Below are 17,493 nucleotides of genomic sequence, written 5' to 3' on the forward strand. Positions count from 1 at the left end.
ATATTGTCATTATTGGTTTATATTTCATTTGACTGGTGGCTTTGGAGGTGGGCAGCCCCTAGATATCCCACCCTAAATAAGGATACAAATGTCTGTATTTTAGTTATTATAAACCAACTAAATTTCGCTCCTCCAATCTCCGAGATCTGGCGTTTTTGAAAATAGGGTAAGGGGAGGGTCCGCCGATTAAAGTTTGAATGTTAGAACTACTTCGTTCTCTAGAACTTGGTGGTGGATTGGAGTAGCCAAACTCTTTGCCCCGAAAGTGAATATCAGATTCATATTTCACTCCCAAAAACCACATTGGAGCTACATATTGCTTTAGTCGGTATATATGTGTGGTTTAGAGTAGGTTTATGATACAGATTTGAGCCCCTTTTTTGTCATAATCCACAAATATGTTCAGTTTGAGGGGTATGCAGTATGGGTCGGCCACCCACGTACTTAACCCTAAAATAATATCAGCATCGTGCTCTACTCTCAAATTTCTTTAATTTGAGCCCCAATTGCCATTGGATTAGGGTGAGTTTATGGGGATATCGAATTCGTTTCCTACTATCAAATACCTATTATTTATCGCCAAAGTAGGCAATTATGACTGGTTTAAAGGGAGTTTAGAGGAGGACTCTGAAATAATATCAGCATCGTGCTAGAGCACGATTTTGTTTGAACCCCATAATGTCAAGCATTTTGAAGGAGGCTATCAAAGTATTCAGGGCTATGGGTTTCGTTCAGATTCACACTAATTAATTTTTTTGTATTGGTTATGAAACCGTATTTCAAAGCGACCACTTGGGATACCAGATCCTCAGGTCCTCCTGTGTACATCCCAATTTTAGGGTAACAAGTATACTCTACTACCAAATACGTTTTATATCTGTCCTATTCTGTCCTGATTGGCCTTCATATATTATTTCATATTATTCATATAGTATTGTTAATTGTGTTTGTTTTTTTTTTTTTTTTTTGGTAGGATAGGGGGAGGGGTATTGCCCTCGGCCACGTCCTTTCATTTGAGTACAATATATTCTCGGTCATCCTACATGACAGTTTGGCGTTGCATTTATTGGGTCTATCCCCCCTAAGAACTAAACGACAATTTATTTGAGGCTTTTTTTGGCGCGGTCTACTATCCTGCGGAATGGAAGGACGTGAACCAGATACTTGAATCCTTATACCAACACTAGATTCGAAATATACTGTCATAGACCTTTCTTTTAATTTACATACTATCCCGATCGAACTACACGTTCTGTTGAAGAGTATTTAGTGAGTGGGCCGGTCCCAGACTCTGTCCTAATTGTGCATACCAGATTGATAGTCAACGTTGTACATTTGTGCCCGTTTTTAGGGTCTTTGGGGTTGGGGAGGCCTCGTTGACACCTTGGACCAAATTCTAAAACTGATGTGTACTCAGCTTTCAAATATCTTATGTTTGATACCCATGATTGTCTCAATCAGTAAATATGTCCTATTAAGGGGTTTTGGGGGGTGGGGTGACGCCCCAGACACCGAGGAATAAATTTTTATATCAGCATTGGACTCTACCTTTAAAAAGCTTTCATTTGATATCCACGTTGTCTCAATTGGTAAATTTTTTCTGCTGGGTGGTTTTAGGGGGTAGAGAGGGCCCTCAGACACCAAAAAAATAAATTTTTTCGTATTTTTGGGATGCCATAAGGTGGCATACAAAATTTCGCTTAAATTTGACAAATGGGGTATGGGGAAGGGCCTTCCATTCTCGCACAACTCCATTATTGCTTTGTTTAATGATCTGCTGTGTTCGTTATGCTGTAAATAATACAAAGAATTACAAACGATCGTTTCTGTTTTCATGTATTTAGATAATTACTTCCGCGTAAATATTACCGCACAATGTGGGTGCCTTATCAATTCTTGTTGTATTTTCTTTAACCTGACAGCCATTTGTCTGTTGCTCTAATATTTTTTGTAATTGGACGTACTAGCATTTTTGTACTTAAGACTAAACTTCAACAATTTTCACTTTCTGAAGTAGGAGAGACGCAAGAGGATAATTACTGGTCCGGCAAACGAATAATCAATTACGACTATAGAAGCACTTTTCCTCTTAAAGAGTTTTTGGTTCTACAAAAAAAGAAAGGTCTTTTTACAGTAGGCGAAACTGCTACAGGGTTTACAATGAACAAAGTTGATTACGTTTAATAATGCTACGTTTATGGTTAACGTTCAATATGTTGAAGGGAAACGGCACGCAGTTACAATAAAAGAAAAACTTTGTGATAAAAGTTTTTTTTTTGTTGTCGTAAAAATGTACCAAACGTTTTATTTTTTTGCTTGCAGCTGCTATACTTGAATCGTCATCCCTTTATGCTGCCTAGATCGGGCCATAGTGTGATGTACTTTTTTATAGACCGTTCTCCCGAAAAAAGTTCTTGTTTCATTCGTTATGTATTATTAAACGGGCAAGGGTTTTATAAAGCCGATTACATACATATGGTACATATTACGGCCAAACGGCAGAATGGATTTTAATGACGACAAATATATATGAAAATTATTTTTCCTTAAAGAGAAGCCATGAAAATGAAGAATTTATTTTCAATAAAAGAAGAAGAAACAAAACACTGCAATTTGTTGTTGGTTTTTTTAGAGCATTCGTTATAGGTGTGAGTGCAAAGCCATAGGTGGGAATATTAGTGGTTGAGTGTAAGAGAAACAAATGGTGTGAGAGAAAGAGTATTACTATTAAGGTGAAAGAGTTGTCGGGCCAATCAGCCAATTTCTTAAGGCATGGCTTTGGCTTGCGATGCATTTGCATTTTTGTTGTTGTTTGCATATGTTTTGCGAGGCTGCACAAAAATACAAACAAATTTATAACTACAGATCATATGCAGTATGTGGGTTTTATAAAAGCGAGTTTGTTGTGAAATTGGCATGAATCAAAAGATTTTTTTCCAAAGAAGCGACGAATATATATGAAAATTATTTTTCCTTAAAGATAAGCCATGAAAATGAAGTATTAATTTTCAATAAAATAACAAGCAGAAACACAGCAAAGTGTTGTTGCGTTTTATTTAAGCATCCGTTATTTGTGTGAATGCAAAGTCATGGGTGGGAGTATTTGTGGTGAAAGCGCGAGAGGTGACTGGTATGTGCAATAGAAAAAGTGTGGCCCTACTTGGTGTTGTTTGGAATGAAGGTCGGTCAGTCAATAGCTTAAACTGCGGCTATGGAAAATGACGTTTGCGGTTTAATATGTTTGCAACGGTTAAATACAACTTTGGCAACGCACTTATTTAAACGTTGAAGGAATCAAAGGAACTAATTGTGTGGCAACATTGCACTTAATGAATGAAATAGTTGGCGGAGAGTTCAAACAAGTAAAGGAAGATGTGTACAGTATTTTTGCCTACATTATATGTTATGTGCGAACCTTACTTTGAAATGAATGGATACAACTTTCAAAGAGTTTACCATGTCCAGGGACCAGTGAACATGTAGCCTTAGTATGATAATATTGGGCTCAAATTCAAGGTATCTGAGAATAGAGTAGGAATTTGACATCGACTTTGATCGAATTTGACATTTGTGCCAACAATCTCCAGGGTCTCCAAACCTGCTTCAACGAGGCTGCCGATTTAAAAAATCAGGGTCTAAATGAAACAGATTTAGGAGTAGAGTATAAACGTGGTTAAGTGCGCTAGTTAGTTTAAAATATAAATCCATAGTGGTGGATATTCAACGTTCGGCCCGGCCGAACTTAATGCCTTTTTATTTTTTTCTTATTTTGTTTTTGCTTTACTGTGACCAACTGTATTTTTGTCTAGCAACAAACTCAGAGGTCCAGAATATTTAAATTAATTAATTGAAACTTTGTAGGACATTTGCCTAAGCTTTTGGTCGGTTTTTAATAGTTTGATGCTGTTTTTAGGAGTTATTTAGAATTTTGTTCACCAGAATAAAGCTCGGCATTTCTTTATTTATTTGGGTGGGTAGCATCATTGTTCCAATCTTTTTGGGGTAATTTAATTTGTAGTGATTAAAAGATTAAAATCGTTTTTCAGTAGCCACAAAATATTTATCACAAAATGAAGAATAGTGAACCCAAGCAAACTTAGCCATTGTTTGCGTGTGGCTTCAATTTAAATTACAAATAAAATTAGCTTTAATCTCTAAAGACAAACCCACTAAGACTTATGTTAGAATTGTACCCATTCCGTATATGATGGGAGTTTAGTATTCTCAGAAAAAGATGACGACAATATGTCTCCGAATTTGAGTTTGTTGTGTGGAATTCTGTTTTGCTGCCAATGTTGGTAAAAGTTGAAAACAGACTCAACTTAATTACAGTTTCTTGTAGTTCGGCTGAACAATCCATCATTTCGAAGTCGTTGTTGATTTTTGTAAATTTTTCGGCTTGTAGATTCAATCTTAATGATTGTTTTTTCTTTTTTTTATAAAAAACTTCGAAGTATTTTAATAGGCCATATGGAGTGTTTACAACATTGGCGTCTAACATATGGGGCACTGGCCACCAGCAACATCGCATACATATCTACAAACATGCGCGCATGTATATTAATTAAGTTACTACGGTTTTCTTTCAAACTTGGCAAACTAAAAATTAGTCACCATATATTTTTTGGTATAAGCGGTGATTTTCGTTTTAGTTTCGGTTTTTATTTTTTTCATTGTTTTTCCTTTCCTCTCTCCCTTTGTGTAGCCTCAAGCTGGCATTCAATAAATCAGCTTTTATCCAAAACAAAGTTGAAGTAAAAAAATGTCTACGACAAACCGAAACTTATCATAAGTGCGTTTTTGTGTGACTTTTAATCTGCCGTTTCCGTTTTGTCTCTCCTTTGAATTGCGCGGAAAAAACTACCACAGGGATTTTGGTGCCTCGAAAATTAATGATACACAACAGGAAATTTTAACTATGATAATTTCAGTATTTTAGGTGTTTTCTTCTGAGGTAACTTTGAATGAATTTTGTATTTGAGCTTTTGCGATTTCTGTTTGTGTGGCTTTGCCTGCAAATCATTAGTCACTTAATTATACCTTAAGCTTGAGTGAAGGAAAAAAATATTGAATTTTTGATTTATTATGTCTTCAAGATGAAATGAACCAATTTTTTTTGGGACTTCCAATACCCGCAGATAGATTTCCGTCACTGATGCCATACACATGCTGCGGGCAACACAACTATGAAAATCTACAAAGAAGATGTATAAACAGCGTGGATATAATTTCGAGAAAAAAAAATTTGGGCGTTTTCGGCGGCCGGAATGTCGTTTACAGCGAATGGCGTTACAAAGTTGAGCAAAATTAATCTGATACATATATATTTGTGACATATATTTCTTAATCCAATGACTTGATTTAATGACGAAAGAACGCATAAATAATATCGCCTATTGTTCTAGTGTAATAAAATCGGACGATATTCAGGAATTGCTTTGGTTCAACTGAATTGACCATTGTTAGTACCTCCGAAACTATTCATCTTCTCATATTTTCTTTTAAACCCCAGGTCCATGCTTAAACAATAATCGAATGAAAAATGAACTAAAAGTAGTCACAATACCTAAGAGTGCTGTTTGCCATGCACTTAGCAGATTACACCACATGGTCGACGTGATGACTTCGGATACCCATCACCTCGGGCTGGTAATAAAACCCCCTATCGGCACAATCCGTTGAAAATTGGATAACTTATGCACCCAAATTCGGCACGGACATTGAACGGTCTAATAAATATAAGTCACTGTGATTAAGTGTGAGGCAGCCACTACGGCTATGAGACTTAAGGCGATGGGAAAATGGATTGAGGATGGGAGCAGCTCATACCATCGCGGTATAATCGAGGCGACGATATCAAACCTGGAAGGAAGTGGAGAGGTTTCCGATCGGATACCTTAGTTGAACCTTGAAGTCGAGTGCGACGCACTGTTGCCATCGGCACAGTCTTGGATTGACGGAACCCTAATATTGCCATCTGGAAGATCGTGTTACACGGATGGATCAACTCTAGAGGACAGATTGGGCCTGGGGGTTTACATTGAGAACCCAGGGACTGAGATCTGTTTTAAACTGCCTGACCATAATACGGTCCTGCAGGTGGAGATCCGGGCGATCGCCGAATACGTGAAGTGGTGTGGTGCTAACGCGAGGACGTCGAGTGTGAACTTCTTTACCGACAGTAAAATTGCCATAAGGGCAATAACAACCACGACGGTAAGGTTAGGAACAGTCTTGCAGTGTAAGCCCAGCATCGTTTGGGTGCCGGGCCATAATGGAGTAAGGGGAAATAAAAGGGCAGACGATTTGACGGTGATGGCCAGAGGACTGCCGTCAATAAACTTGGTTAACCCGAAGCCTTTCGGGTAAACGCAGTCCGAGTTAAGGGAGTGGGCGACGAATGGGCATGCAACATTGTGGAACAGCGAAACGGTCGGTAGGACGGCGAAAATCCTATGGGGGGATGCAGATCGTGAGTAGGGCATGCGCTGAAGATGATGAGACGTTGAAGCATTTCCTTTATCATTGCCCAGCTTTCGCGTCCAACAGATACCGGTACTTAGTTGGAGACACAATATCAGACATGAACCAACTTAGGGGAGTGGCATTAAAAACAATTAAGGATTTTGTAAGTAGCACGGAATTCCTAACTTAAAATTTTCTTTTTAGAGGTTACTTTATAGATTTTAGAGCGCACAACAAGCCGATTACTGGCTTAGATGTATGTTCATAGTGGCATGGGGCGGATTAATATCTGCACCCTCTTTTCAACCTAACCTAACCTAACCTAAGTCACTGTTAAATTTTGTATTTTAAATTCCAACAAAATCGGGTAATTAATCGGCATATCGGTCTATATGATGGATATATCTAAATACAGTCCGATCCGAACCATATTTTGGACGGATGTCGGGAGACCTAAAACTACCCACTGTTTCAAATTTCAGCGAAATCGGATAAAAAAATCTTTTATGGGCTTCAGACCCTTTATGGCAGATTTAAGCTCGGATATCAAGAGGCTCAACTCAACTCACTGTTTCAAATTTCAGCGAAATCGTGTAATAAAAAAAGCTTTTATGGGCTTCAGGCCGTTTATCGGCAGATCGGTCTATATGGCAGCTATATCTAAATATAGTCCGATCTAGACCATATTTGCATCCTATGTTGGTAGGCCCAAGAGAGTACACTGTTTCAAATTTCAGCGAAATCGGTTAAAAAATAAAGCATTTATGGGTATTACATCCTTTATCGGCAGATCGGTCTACATGGCAGCTATATCTAAACATAGTCCGATCTAGACCATATTTGAGTCCGATGTTAGGTGGCCTAAAGCTACTCACTGTTTAACAAATAAAGATTTTACGGGCTTCAGACCCTTTATCGGCAGATCGGTCTATGTGGCAGCTATATGTAAATATAGTCCGATCTGGACCATATTTGTATCATATGTTGGGAGGCCCAAAGCTACTCACTATTTCAAATTTCAGCAAAATCGGTTAAAAATAAAGCTTTTATGGGCATTAGACCCTTTATCGACAGATCGGTCTACATGGCGATCTGAACCATATTTGGGTCCGATGGCGAAATCAGGTAATAAGTAAAGCTTTTCTAGGCTTCAGACCCTTTATCGGCAGACCGGTCTATATGGCAGCTATATCTAAATATAGTCCGATCTGGACCATATTTGGGTCAGATGTCGAAAGGCTTAAACAAATTCACTGTTTCCATTTTGAGCAAATTCGTATAAAAAATTTATCATTTATGGGCATTATACCCTTTATTGTCAGATCAGTCTATATAGCAGCTATATCCAAATATGGTCCGATTTGGCCCGTTCAATAATTTGAATTTGCATCAAAAAGACGTATCTGTGCCAAATATCAGCTCAATATCTTATTTTTTGAAGGCTGTAGAGTGATTATAACAGACGGACGGACAAACACGCGGACATCATTAAATTGTCTTAGAATTTTACGACGATCCGAAATATATATTCTTTGTTGGGTCGAAAATTGATATTTCGATGTATTGCAAACGGAATGACTAAATGAATATACCCCCTATCCTACGGTGGTGGGTATAAAAATACCAAATTACCCATGAACATTGCATTAAGGTACAGGAGAAACTTATCTGATATCAATGAGTGCAGTCCGGTTAATACTGAAGCTCAAAGATAAGAAGCTTCCTTTTTTGCCGAGATCGAACGGCGGGCCGCATAGCGACTCCACTTGGCAGAGAAGTTTAAACATGACAGGATACCTCACAAGTTTAGCCAGCATTAGTAGGTGTATAACCACCGCAGAAAATTTTTTTGAAGTTCGTACCCGGATTTGAACCCATGTTGCTGTTTTCGCACAGTTAGATAACTACTTTCAAATGGATATTTCTTAATCGCGTGAATATTACCAAACAATGAATTTTCCTAAGAAATTCTTTTATTTTCTTGTACGTGGAAGCCATTTGTCTTTTGCTCTTATGATTTTTGTGAGTAGACATACCAGCATTTTTATACCCTCCACCATAAGATGGGGGTATACTAATTTCGTCATTCTGTTTGTAACTACTCGAAATATCCGTCTGAGACCCCATAAAGTATATATATTCTTGATCGTCGCGACATTTTATGTCGATCTAGCCATGTCCGTCCGGCTGTCCGTCCGTCCGTCCATCTGTCTGTCGAAAGCACGCTAACTTCCGAAGGAGTAAAGCTAGCCGCTTGAAATTTTGCACAAATACTTCTTATTAGTGTAGGTCAGTTGGTATTGTAAATGGGCCATATCGGTCCATGTTTTGATATAGCTGCCATATAAACCGATCTTGGGTCTTGACTTCTTGAGCCTTTAGAGAGCGCAATTCTTAACCGATTGGAATGAAATTTTGCGCGACGTGTTTTGCTATGATATCCAACAGCTGTGCCAAGTATGGTTCAAATCGATTTATAACCTGATATAGCTGCCATATAAACCGATCTTGGGTATTGACTTCTTGAGCCTCTAGCGTGCGCAATTCTTATCCGATTGGAATGAAATTTTGCACGACGTGTTTTGTTATGATATCCAACAACTGTGCCAAGTATGGTTCAAATCGGTCCATAACCTGATATAGCTGCCATATAAACCGATCTTGGGTCTTGACTTCTTGAGCCTCTAGAGGGCACAATTCTTATCCGATTTGAATGAATTTTTGCACGAAGTATTTTGTTATGATATCCAACAACTGTGCCAAGTATGGTTGAAATCGGTCAATAACCTGATATAGCTGTCATATAAACAGATCTGGGGATTTGACTTCTTGAGCTTCTAGAGGGCGCAATTCCTATCCGATTTGGCTAAAATTTTGCATGGCGTATTTTATTTTTACTTTCAACAACTGTATCAAATAAGGTTCAAATCAGTTCATAACCTGATATAGCTGCCATATAAACCGATCTGGGATCTTGACTTCTTGACCCCTAGAAGTCGCACTTATTATCCGATATGCCTGAAATTTTGTACGATGGATCCTTTCATGACCATCAACAAACGTGTGTATTATGGTCTGAATCGGTCTATAGCCCGATACAGATCCCATATAAATCGTTCTCTCTATTTTACTTCGTGAGCCCCAATGGGCGCAATTCTTATACGAATTGGCTGAAATTTTACACAGGTCTCCAACATATAATTTAATTGTGGTCCGAACCGGACCATATCTTGATATCGTTTTAATAGCAGAGCAACTCTTTTCTTATATCCTTTTTTACCTAAGAAGAGATGCCGGGAAAAGAACTCGACAAATGCGATCCATGGTGGAGGGTATATAAGATTCGGCCCGGCCGAACTTAGCACGCTTTTACTTGTTATATCTAAGAAGAAACTTAAAAAATTGATTCGTTCCGAGTTTACCATCCGCACCCGGTCAAGCTGCTCAACATACTAACTGCTTTTTGCTTAATCAAAAAAAGGGAAAAAATTGTGTGTGAGAGTGTGTCTATACCAGTGACTAGCACACAATTTCAGTTATGTGCAAGCCCATGGGATTGATCGGAACTATTTTCTTGTGAACGTTCACAGTAATGTGCAATTGTATGAGTATTTTTGCCCATCACAGGTCTATACACCCAAAAACTCAGCCTTGCGTCACGGTATGTAGTAAGCCCGAGCTCCTTAATGGTAAGTGCATGGGCAAATTTGCAATTTCCATAAAAAATTTGATTGTCTTAAAAGTGTGGAACCATATTTCGTCTTCGTTGTTTTATTGTTTTATGTTTACCGAAAAACTTTTCGCTACTAAATTTTATACAACAGTCTGTAGTAAATTTAAATAATCAATATTTTGTCAATATGTATCTATTTTACTATAAAAAAAATTTCAATATACAATCTTAGCAATGCTGTTCATAACTTTCTTAAAGTCGTTAACTCTACAAAATCTTGGAATAAGTCATTTATTGAATACTTGTGAAAAATACTGTTGAGAGATTATAAAATTTATTTAATTTTTTTTTATTTCTTACCACATAAGCTTTTCCTAGGGACAACACACTTTCGCTCGCACGCTTACCTAAAAAGAAAAATTCAACAAAAATATGTCAATAAAATATAACCTAGATTTGAAAAAAATGTCTATTGATTTTGGCTTTCCCAAAGATCCATAAATAATAAAACGTTGTCATAAATTTAAAACCAATTATTGCCGCCCATAACTGGTGTTTAGCAGGTACTAATAAAAAAATAAAAGATATTTCAATAGGTAAAGTTGTTGGAAATTCAATAAAAACAAAAAATCCGCTACTTAATGACACCTTTAAAAAGTGCATTTAGATACATGGCTCTGACCAATGTATTGTATTAACAACATGCTTTGGCTTAACACACATACAATAGTTGTTGGAAATTGTAATCGCTTGAAAATTAATCTTTAAGCCTTATATAGTACTAAATACTGGCATTTGGCTTGTCTTATTTAAGTTCCAAGCAATACAAAGCGAAACTATGCTGGATAAATTTCCAATGCAAAGGCGATAAAACGTGATTTACACCACATAAATCTAAAATAAATACGGCCAGAAAATATAAACCTTATTTCAATTATAGAACATTGAAAATTTAGAAAAATCAATTTTTGTACCCACCACCATAGGGTGGGGCTTAAATTCATTTAGTCAATTTGTATGCAACACATCGAAATATCCATTTCTGACCCACGTTAAATTGTGATGGCTGTTCTTCGGCTCGGAGACAATGGATACGACGAATGGCTCTCCTACTAGCCCTGTCACTCTCGGGATGCACAATTAATTGACGGCTAAACAACCTGGTGCATCTCTTGGTGTTGCGTGGTGCACTAATTATGCACTCTGCCCACTAACTACGCATATGATTACAAGACGTCATCTCATTTTTGGCAATCTGGTACTCGACTAGCTGAGCATCTGTCATAGGCAATCAGCGATGACTCTGTCCTTTTGCAGATGAATCTACATGTGAATGGTCGTCAACCATTGCTAGTAGGAAGTATTTTTTTAATATTGCCAAACAAATTGAGAGAAGTGCGCCAGACTAAGCCCCAGCCAAACACAAATGTAAGATGACACCGTGAACAGTTACATTTAAGCGTGAATTAAATATATATATGAATTTTAGATTTTAGTGTTGTCACCAATTGAAATAAAATCAGTTTTGGATCACTCAAAATAAGTGTTTTCCTAGCCTGGGCGCTACATCTCGCAATATCCTAAAATATTTGTGTTTTAATATCCTTGTCGGAGTGTTTGCCCGTGTGTGCCAATCGGACTTGTCATGGAAAATCAAGAGAAGGAGCCTCAGCCAATTGGTTTATCAAGTCCGCCGGTGCCAAACACCAACAACATACCAGCCGCTAACTGTCCATCTGATGTATTTTCCCCCCTCGGTGATGCCACCACCTGTAACTCGACGTTGACCACCGCTGCTGCTTCAAATGACACTGTACCAGCTTCCATCGACACCGCATCTGCCTTCAGCACAATTGCATTCGACGACACTACACCCACCGGAGGTGCTGTTCCTAAACTTGCGTACATCAATAAACCTTTTGGGCAGCCAACAATTCCAGTGTCAGGGGTAAATTACGAATTCCCCCCATATATACCACATCCAAGTAAGTCGCATGTTTCGTATATAAATAATTTCCAGGGTCTGCCAATTTCCACATCCATCAATAAAATGCAAAGTACAAGTAATGCGACAATGTACGGGTTGTCAGAACATAATTTTTTAAGTTCAACCCAAATTAATAACGGTAAAAATTATCAGTCTTCTCCCTCCAACAATTGCATACAAGAACCAGTTCCAATAGTTGAATTTAATGCCAACAACAACATAGTTTGTCATAACGCAAGCAGCGTCGCGAGAAATCCATCTTCAAATATTCTGCAACCAAGTCTCTATTTCTCTGCTGCTCTGCCGCAACAGCCAATACAAACCTTCATATCATCAAGTGCATATGTCAGTTCAAACAGTGCTAACTTCTTGTCGAACCCCAACATGTTTGATACAACCCCCATATTTTCTCAGCCCATTCTGTCTACTGCATATGCACAGCCAACCGTGACGTCATCAGACACCTTTTTAAACAACAACACTCAATTCAATAACACTGTACCGATGAATGTTTCAATGACGTCATCGCAGATCGCTGCTCGACATGTTATGTCAAAAGATTTGCCGATATTCTCCGGTCGGCCAGAAGAATGGCCTGTTTTTATAACAAATTATTGGCAGTCAACAGAACGATGTGGATTTACCAATCAGGAAAATTTAATTAGGCTTCAAAAGTGCTTAAAAGGTCCAGCTCTAGAAGCAGTAAGGGGCAAATTAATGATGCCATCCACTGTTGGTCTCGCGATAAGTACATTGCAAATGTTATTTGGCCGACCTGACGTCATACACCAAACTCTTCAAACAAAATTGCGAGAAGAACCAAAGGTTCGTTTGGACAATTTAAACACCTTAATTTCATTAGCTCTTGCAGTTCAAAATTATTGCTCAATAATTCACGCAATTGGACTCAACGACTACCTGGTAGACCCGATGCTGCTAAATGATTTGCTTTCCAAATTGCCATCTAGTATGAAACTCGAATGGGGTCGTCATAGTTTGTCTTGTGGTCGGGTGAATCTTCTCTCGTTTGATCAATGGTTGTTCAATTTAGCGACATGTGCCAGCCAGGTGACAACGTTTGGATTTAAGTATGATGACAATGGAGAAAACAAGACGAATCGAAGGCAGGGGAAAGAGCGTGTAATGTTTCACGGTGTTCAAACCCAAAATAATAGTTCATCGCATTCAGAAGACGGGAGTCAGGCAACCGAAAATGTACGTAATGCGCTGTGTCTTAAATGCAGCGATGAACACAAACTTGCGAATTGCCCACAATTTAGCTCCCTTAAAATTGGAGAAAGATGGGAATTTGTTAGAAGAAACAAATTGTGTTTTAGCTGTTTTGGAAAGCATGCGCTTCGACGATGCTATTTTAAAAAGGCCTGTGGTGTTGATGACTGCAAATTGCCCCATAATGTTCTTCTCCATGAAAATAGTTCGAGTCAAAAACCAAAATTGGATGTATCTAAAAGCACAGAAACAGCTGTCCTATTCCATAATAAGCAACAAAAGGTGGCAGTTTTTCGATATGTTCCCATAACTTTGTACGGCAAGCAAAAGAGCATTAATACCTGGGCTCTCATCGATGAAGGTGCAGCGTGCACGCTGATGGAAAGTGAAATCGCTGCGGAGCTCGATATTGACGGACCCTCAGAAGAGTTATGTCTTCGATGGACGGGAGACATCAGCAAATGCTATCCACACTCAAAAACTCTTACGCTAAGGATTTCCTCGCAAGACCCCGGATACCAAAAATATGATTTAAAGAATGTTAGAACTATCGAAAGCTTAGATCTTCCAGAACAGTCGCTTGAGCCAAAAATGATAGAATCTTGTAAATATCTGCGTAACTTGCCACTAAAGCCGTATTCTCAAGTCAGGCCGAGAATGATTATAGGTCTTGATAATGCAAAACTTGGGGCCCCTTTAGAAATTTGTGAAAGCGAGAACAGTGAGCTAATGGCTGTGAAGTGTAGGCTAGGATGGGCAGTGTATGGACGAAGGAACGCCAAAGGTTTTGTACCAAATAATATATTCCACATTTGCGATTGACTAAACTCTCAGCAAGAGGCAGAAAAAATGGATGAGCTAATGAGACATTACTTCTCTTTAGATGCGGTCGGGGTTACCCCTTTGAAGAAAGCTTTACACTCGCGAGACGACGAGCGTGCTCTACAAATCATGGAGACAACTACAACATATTGCTATGAAGAGAAAAGATGGCAAACAGGTCTCTTGTGGAGGTATAGTGAATTTAATCTACCCAATTCTTTTCCTATGGCAATGCGGCGCTTAAAATGTTTGGAAGGCAAAATGTTGAAAGAGCCAAACTTAAAAAACTTTTTAGTCGACAAAATAAGAGAGTACGAAGAAAAGGGTTACGTCAGAAAACTTAAAAAAGGTGAAGCGACAATAGGAGGCAAATCGTGGTTTATACCGATCTTCACCGTAACAAACATTAATAAAAATAAGACGAGATTAGTTTGGGATGCCGCCGCCAAAGTTGACGATATCTCTTTAAATACATGTCTTCTTAAAGGCCCCGATTTACTAAGGTCTTTAATTGGAATACTGTTGAGATTTCGGGAAAAGCCAATTGCGGTGTGCGGCGATATCCGAGAAATGTTCCACCAAATTAAGATAATAAAGGAAGATCAATTTTCACAGATGTTTTTGTGGCGAGAAGGTGAGCCCTCAAGAGAAGTTGATGTTTACTGCATGCAGGTTATGACTTTTGGTGCCTCTTGTTCCCCCTCGCTTGCGAATTATGTTAAAGACAAGAACGCAAACCGATTTGTCGATGAATACCCCACTGCGGTGGCTGCCATAATCGAAAATAAATTTGTAGACGATTGGCTACATAGTTGCGAAACAGAAGAGGAATTGATTGCTTTAGCAACAGCTGTCAGAGACATCCATAAAGAGGGAGGATTCGAAATGAGAAATTGGATTTCGAATTCAGCTTATGTACTAGAGAGTCTAACTGGTAAAACTGCACAGCTTAAAAAATGTATTCAGCCTTCCGAACCAGAACACGAAAAAATTCTGGGAATGTGGTGGCTTCCGCAAACTGATGAATTCACTTTTATAAAGAAATTTACCTCAGATTTAACTGGCGAAAGAGAGCCCATAACTAAAAGGCGAATGCTACGTGTTATTATGCAAATTTTTGATCCTTTAGGGTTCTTGGGTAATTACCTCATTTATGCCAAAATAATATTACAAGATGTGTGGCGATCAGGTGTCTCTTGGGATGAACCTATTAAAAATGAAGAACGTCAAATGTGGGCACAATGGACGCTGCACATCAACTCAATTGGAGATATTCGAATACCACGATGCTATCAACTGGCGTGCCAAAGCCAAGACATTCAGCTACACGTCTTTGTGGACGCTAGCGAGAATGCGTATGCAGCCGTAGCATATATTCGTGCCCAAGTTGGTTCTGAAGTCAGATGTACTCTGGTAGGATCAAAAACGCGTGTGGCGCCATTGAAACCTATCTCTATTCCTAGAATGGAACTAATGGCAGCCATAATTGGTCTTCGAATGTCAGATTATATAATCAAGGAGCAATCAATTAGAATTAACAAGAGACAATTTTGGTCCGATTCGAAGGATTTATTATATTGGATTCGTTCGGATGCACGGAAATTTAAGCAATTCGTTGCACTCCGTATTGGCGAAATATTGGAAAATTCGACTGTTAAAGAATGGAGATGGGTCCCAACCGCAGAGAATGTGGCAGACGAAGGCACAAAGTGGTCCAAGATTCCAGAGTTTGACAGCACGGGTAGATGGTTCATCGGCCCATCATTTTTACGGTCAGAAGAAAGTTGTTGGCCCACAACTACATTTTCAAACACTGATCACAAAGAATTTGAGATTTTGTGTCACGTGGAGGAGAGACACGCTCCAACTTTAACGTTATTTGACATATGTGCTGATCCAACAAGGTTCAGCAAATGGGAAAAGCTGCGACGTACTCAGTCGTACGTCTTGAAATTCTTGAAATCAATTGTTAAACATGACAAGAAATCTGCAGTTTTGAAAATGCTATTAAACATAACCGAGATGCATAGTGTTGAATTACTGATATTCCGAAACTGTCAAGAAGAGGCCTTTAGCGAAGAAATAAGTTGTTTAAAACTAAAAACCAAACAAATCTCCCGAAAAAGTTTACTCTTTAAATGTTCACCATATCTGGACGAAATGGGAGTACTGCGAATGAAAGGGCGAATTGACGCGGCAGAGAGTGTATCCATGGAAACAAAACGACCTGCGATTCTCCCACGGAAACACATCGTTTCAAAACTTCTGGTTGACTTTTATCATCGACGTTACCATCATCACCACAATGAAATCGTTGTTAACGAAGTTCGGCAGAAGTATTGGATACCGGGACTGCGAGCACTAGTGCGCTCTGTTGCAAAAGATTGTCAGGCCTGCAAAAACAAACTTGTGATGCCTTGTTCTCCAGAGATGGGCGACCTACCTTCAGAAAGAGTAGCTGCATTTACTCGTCCATTTACGTACACTGGCGTTGACTATTTTGGACCATTCGATGTGACAGTTGGGCGTCGACGAGAAAAAAGGTGGGGTGTACTCTTCACCTGTTTAACAGTTAGAGCCATTCACTTGGAGATTGCACCATCTCTCTCTACGGACTCGTTTATGTTGGTTTTTAAGCAGTTTGTCAGCCGACGTGGTACTCCTAAACGAATACTATCAGACAATGGGACAAACTTTCGAGGGGCAAGTCGTTTGTTGTCAAAAGAAATAGAAAATATCTCTGCAAACGAATTGGAATACAGTTATCCAGAGATTGAATGGCGTTTTATACCACCGGCTTCTCCGCATATGGGTGGCGCATGGGAGAGGATGGTTCGGTCAGTGAAGTCTGTCTTAATGGAAATATTACCTCATGCAAGTTTGAGAGAAGAGACTCTGAGAGCAGCGATGGCAGATGTTGAGAATATAATTAACTCAAGACCGCTCACTTATGTTCCACTCGAAACTGAAGAGGCCGAAGCATTGACTCCGAACCACTTTTTGCTCGGCTCTTCAAGTGGCATACGCGAAAGGGGGAGTGAAGACGATGGTGGAAGTATTTTGTTTAAACATTTTAAAATTGCTGGTCAATTGGCAGACCAATTTTGGAAGCGATGGGTGAGAGAGTACTTGCCAAATCTAACTAGGCGCTCCAAATGGTTCACGAAAAGTGCCGAGCCCATTGTCATTGGAGACATTGTAATTGTAGTCGACGAAAGCAGCAAGAGAGGATTGTGGCCAAAGGGTGTAGTAATAGACGTACACAAAGGTAAAGATCAACAAGTGCGCAGTGCGGTGGTTAAGACAATGAAAGGCC

General features: G+C 39.0%; 2 protein-coding genes and 1 long non-coding RNA gene across 5 annotated transcripts in view; 2 read left to right on the forward strand and 1 right to left on the reverse strand.

Moving 5' to 3' along the window:
• The window catches only part of LOC106093383 (uncharacterized), a 171,500-nt gene that overhangs the window by 31,678 nt on the left and 122,329 nt on the right, over positions 1-17,493 (reverse strand). The window lies entirely within an intron of this gene.
• LOC131996687 (uncharacterized) lies at positions 11,233-11,681 on the forward strand. The gene is made up of 2 exons (XR_009397935.1): positions 11,233-11,566; positions 11,628-11,681. It is a non-coding gene; the product is annotated as an uncharacterized LOC131996687 (long non-coding RNA).
• LOC131996971 (uncharacterized) lies at positions 11,784-17,427 on the forward strand. The gene is made up of 3 exons (XM_059367183.1): positions 11,784-14,000; positions 14,190-17,294; positions 17,386-17,427. Exons 1-3 carry the CDS (start codon positions 11,784-11,786, stop codon positions 17,425-17,427), a joined length of 5,364 nt encoding a protein of 1,787 aa, XP_059223166.1.

This window comes from Stomoxys calcitrans, chromosome 4 (assembly GCF_963082655.1).
Source record: "Stomoxys calcitrans chromosome 4, idStoCalc2.1, whole genome shotgun sequence".
Classification (NCBI taxonomy): domain Eukaryota; kingdom Metazoa; phylum Arthropoda; class Insecta; order Diptera; family Muscidae; genus Stomoxys; species Stomoxys calcitrans.

Bases quoted from the DNA above. Each gene is read 5' to 3' on its own strand.
- LOC131996971 (XM_059367183.1), top strand. From the start codon at position 11,784: ATGGAAAATCAAGAGAAGGAGCCTCAGCCAATTGGTTTATCAAGTCCG. The intron at 14,001-14,189 runs GTCAGGCCGAGA...CTAAACTCTCAG, and splicing joins CACTAAAGCCGTATTCTCAA to CAAGAGGCAGAAAAAATGGA. The intron at 17,295-17,385 runs GTGAGAGAGTAC...TTGTAATTGTAG, and splicing joins ACCAATTTTGGAAGCGATGG to TCGACGAAAGCAGCAAGAGA.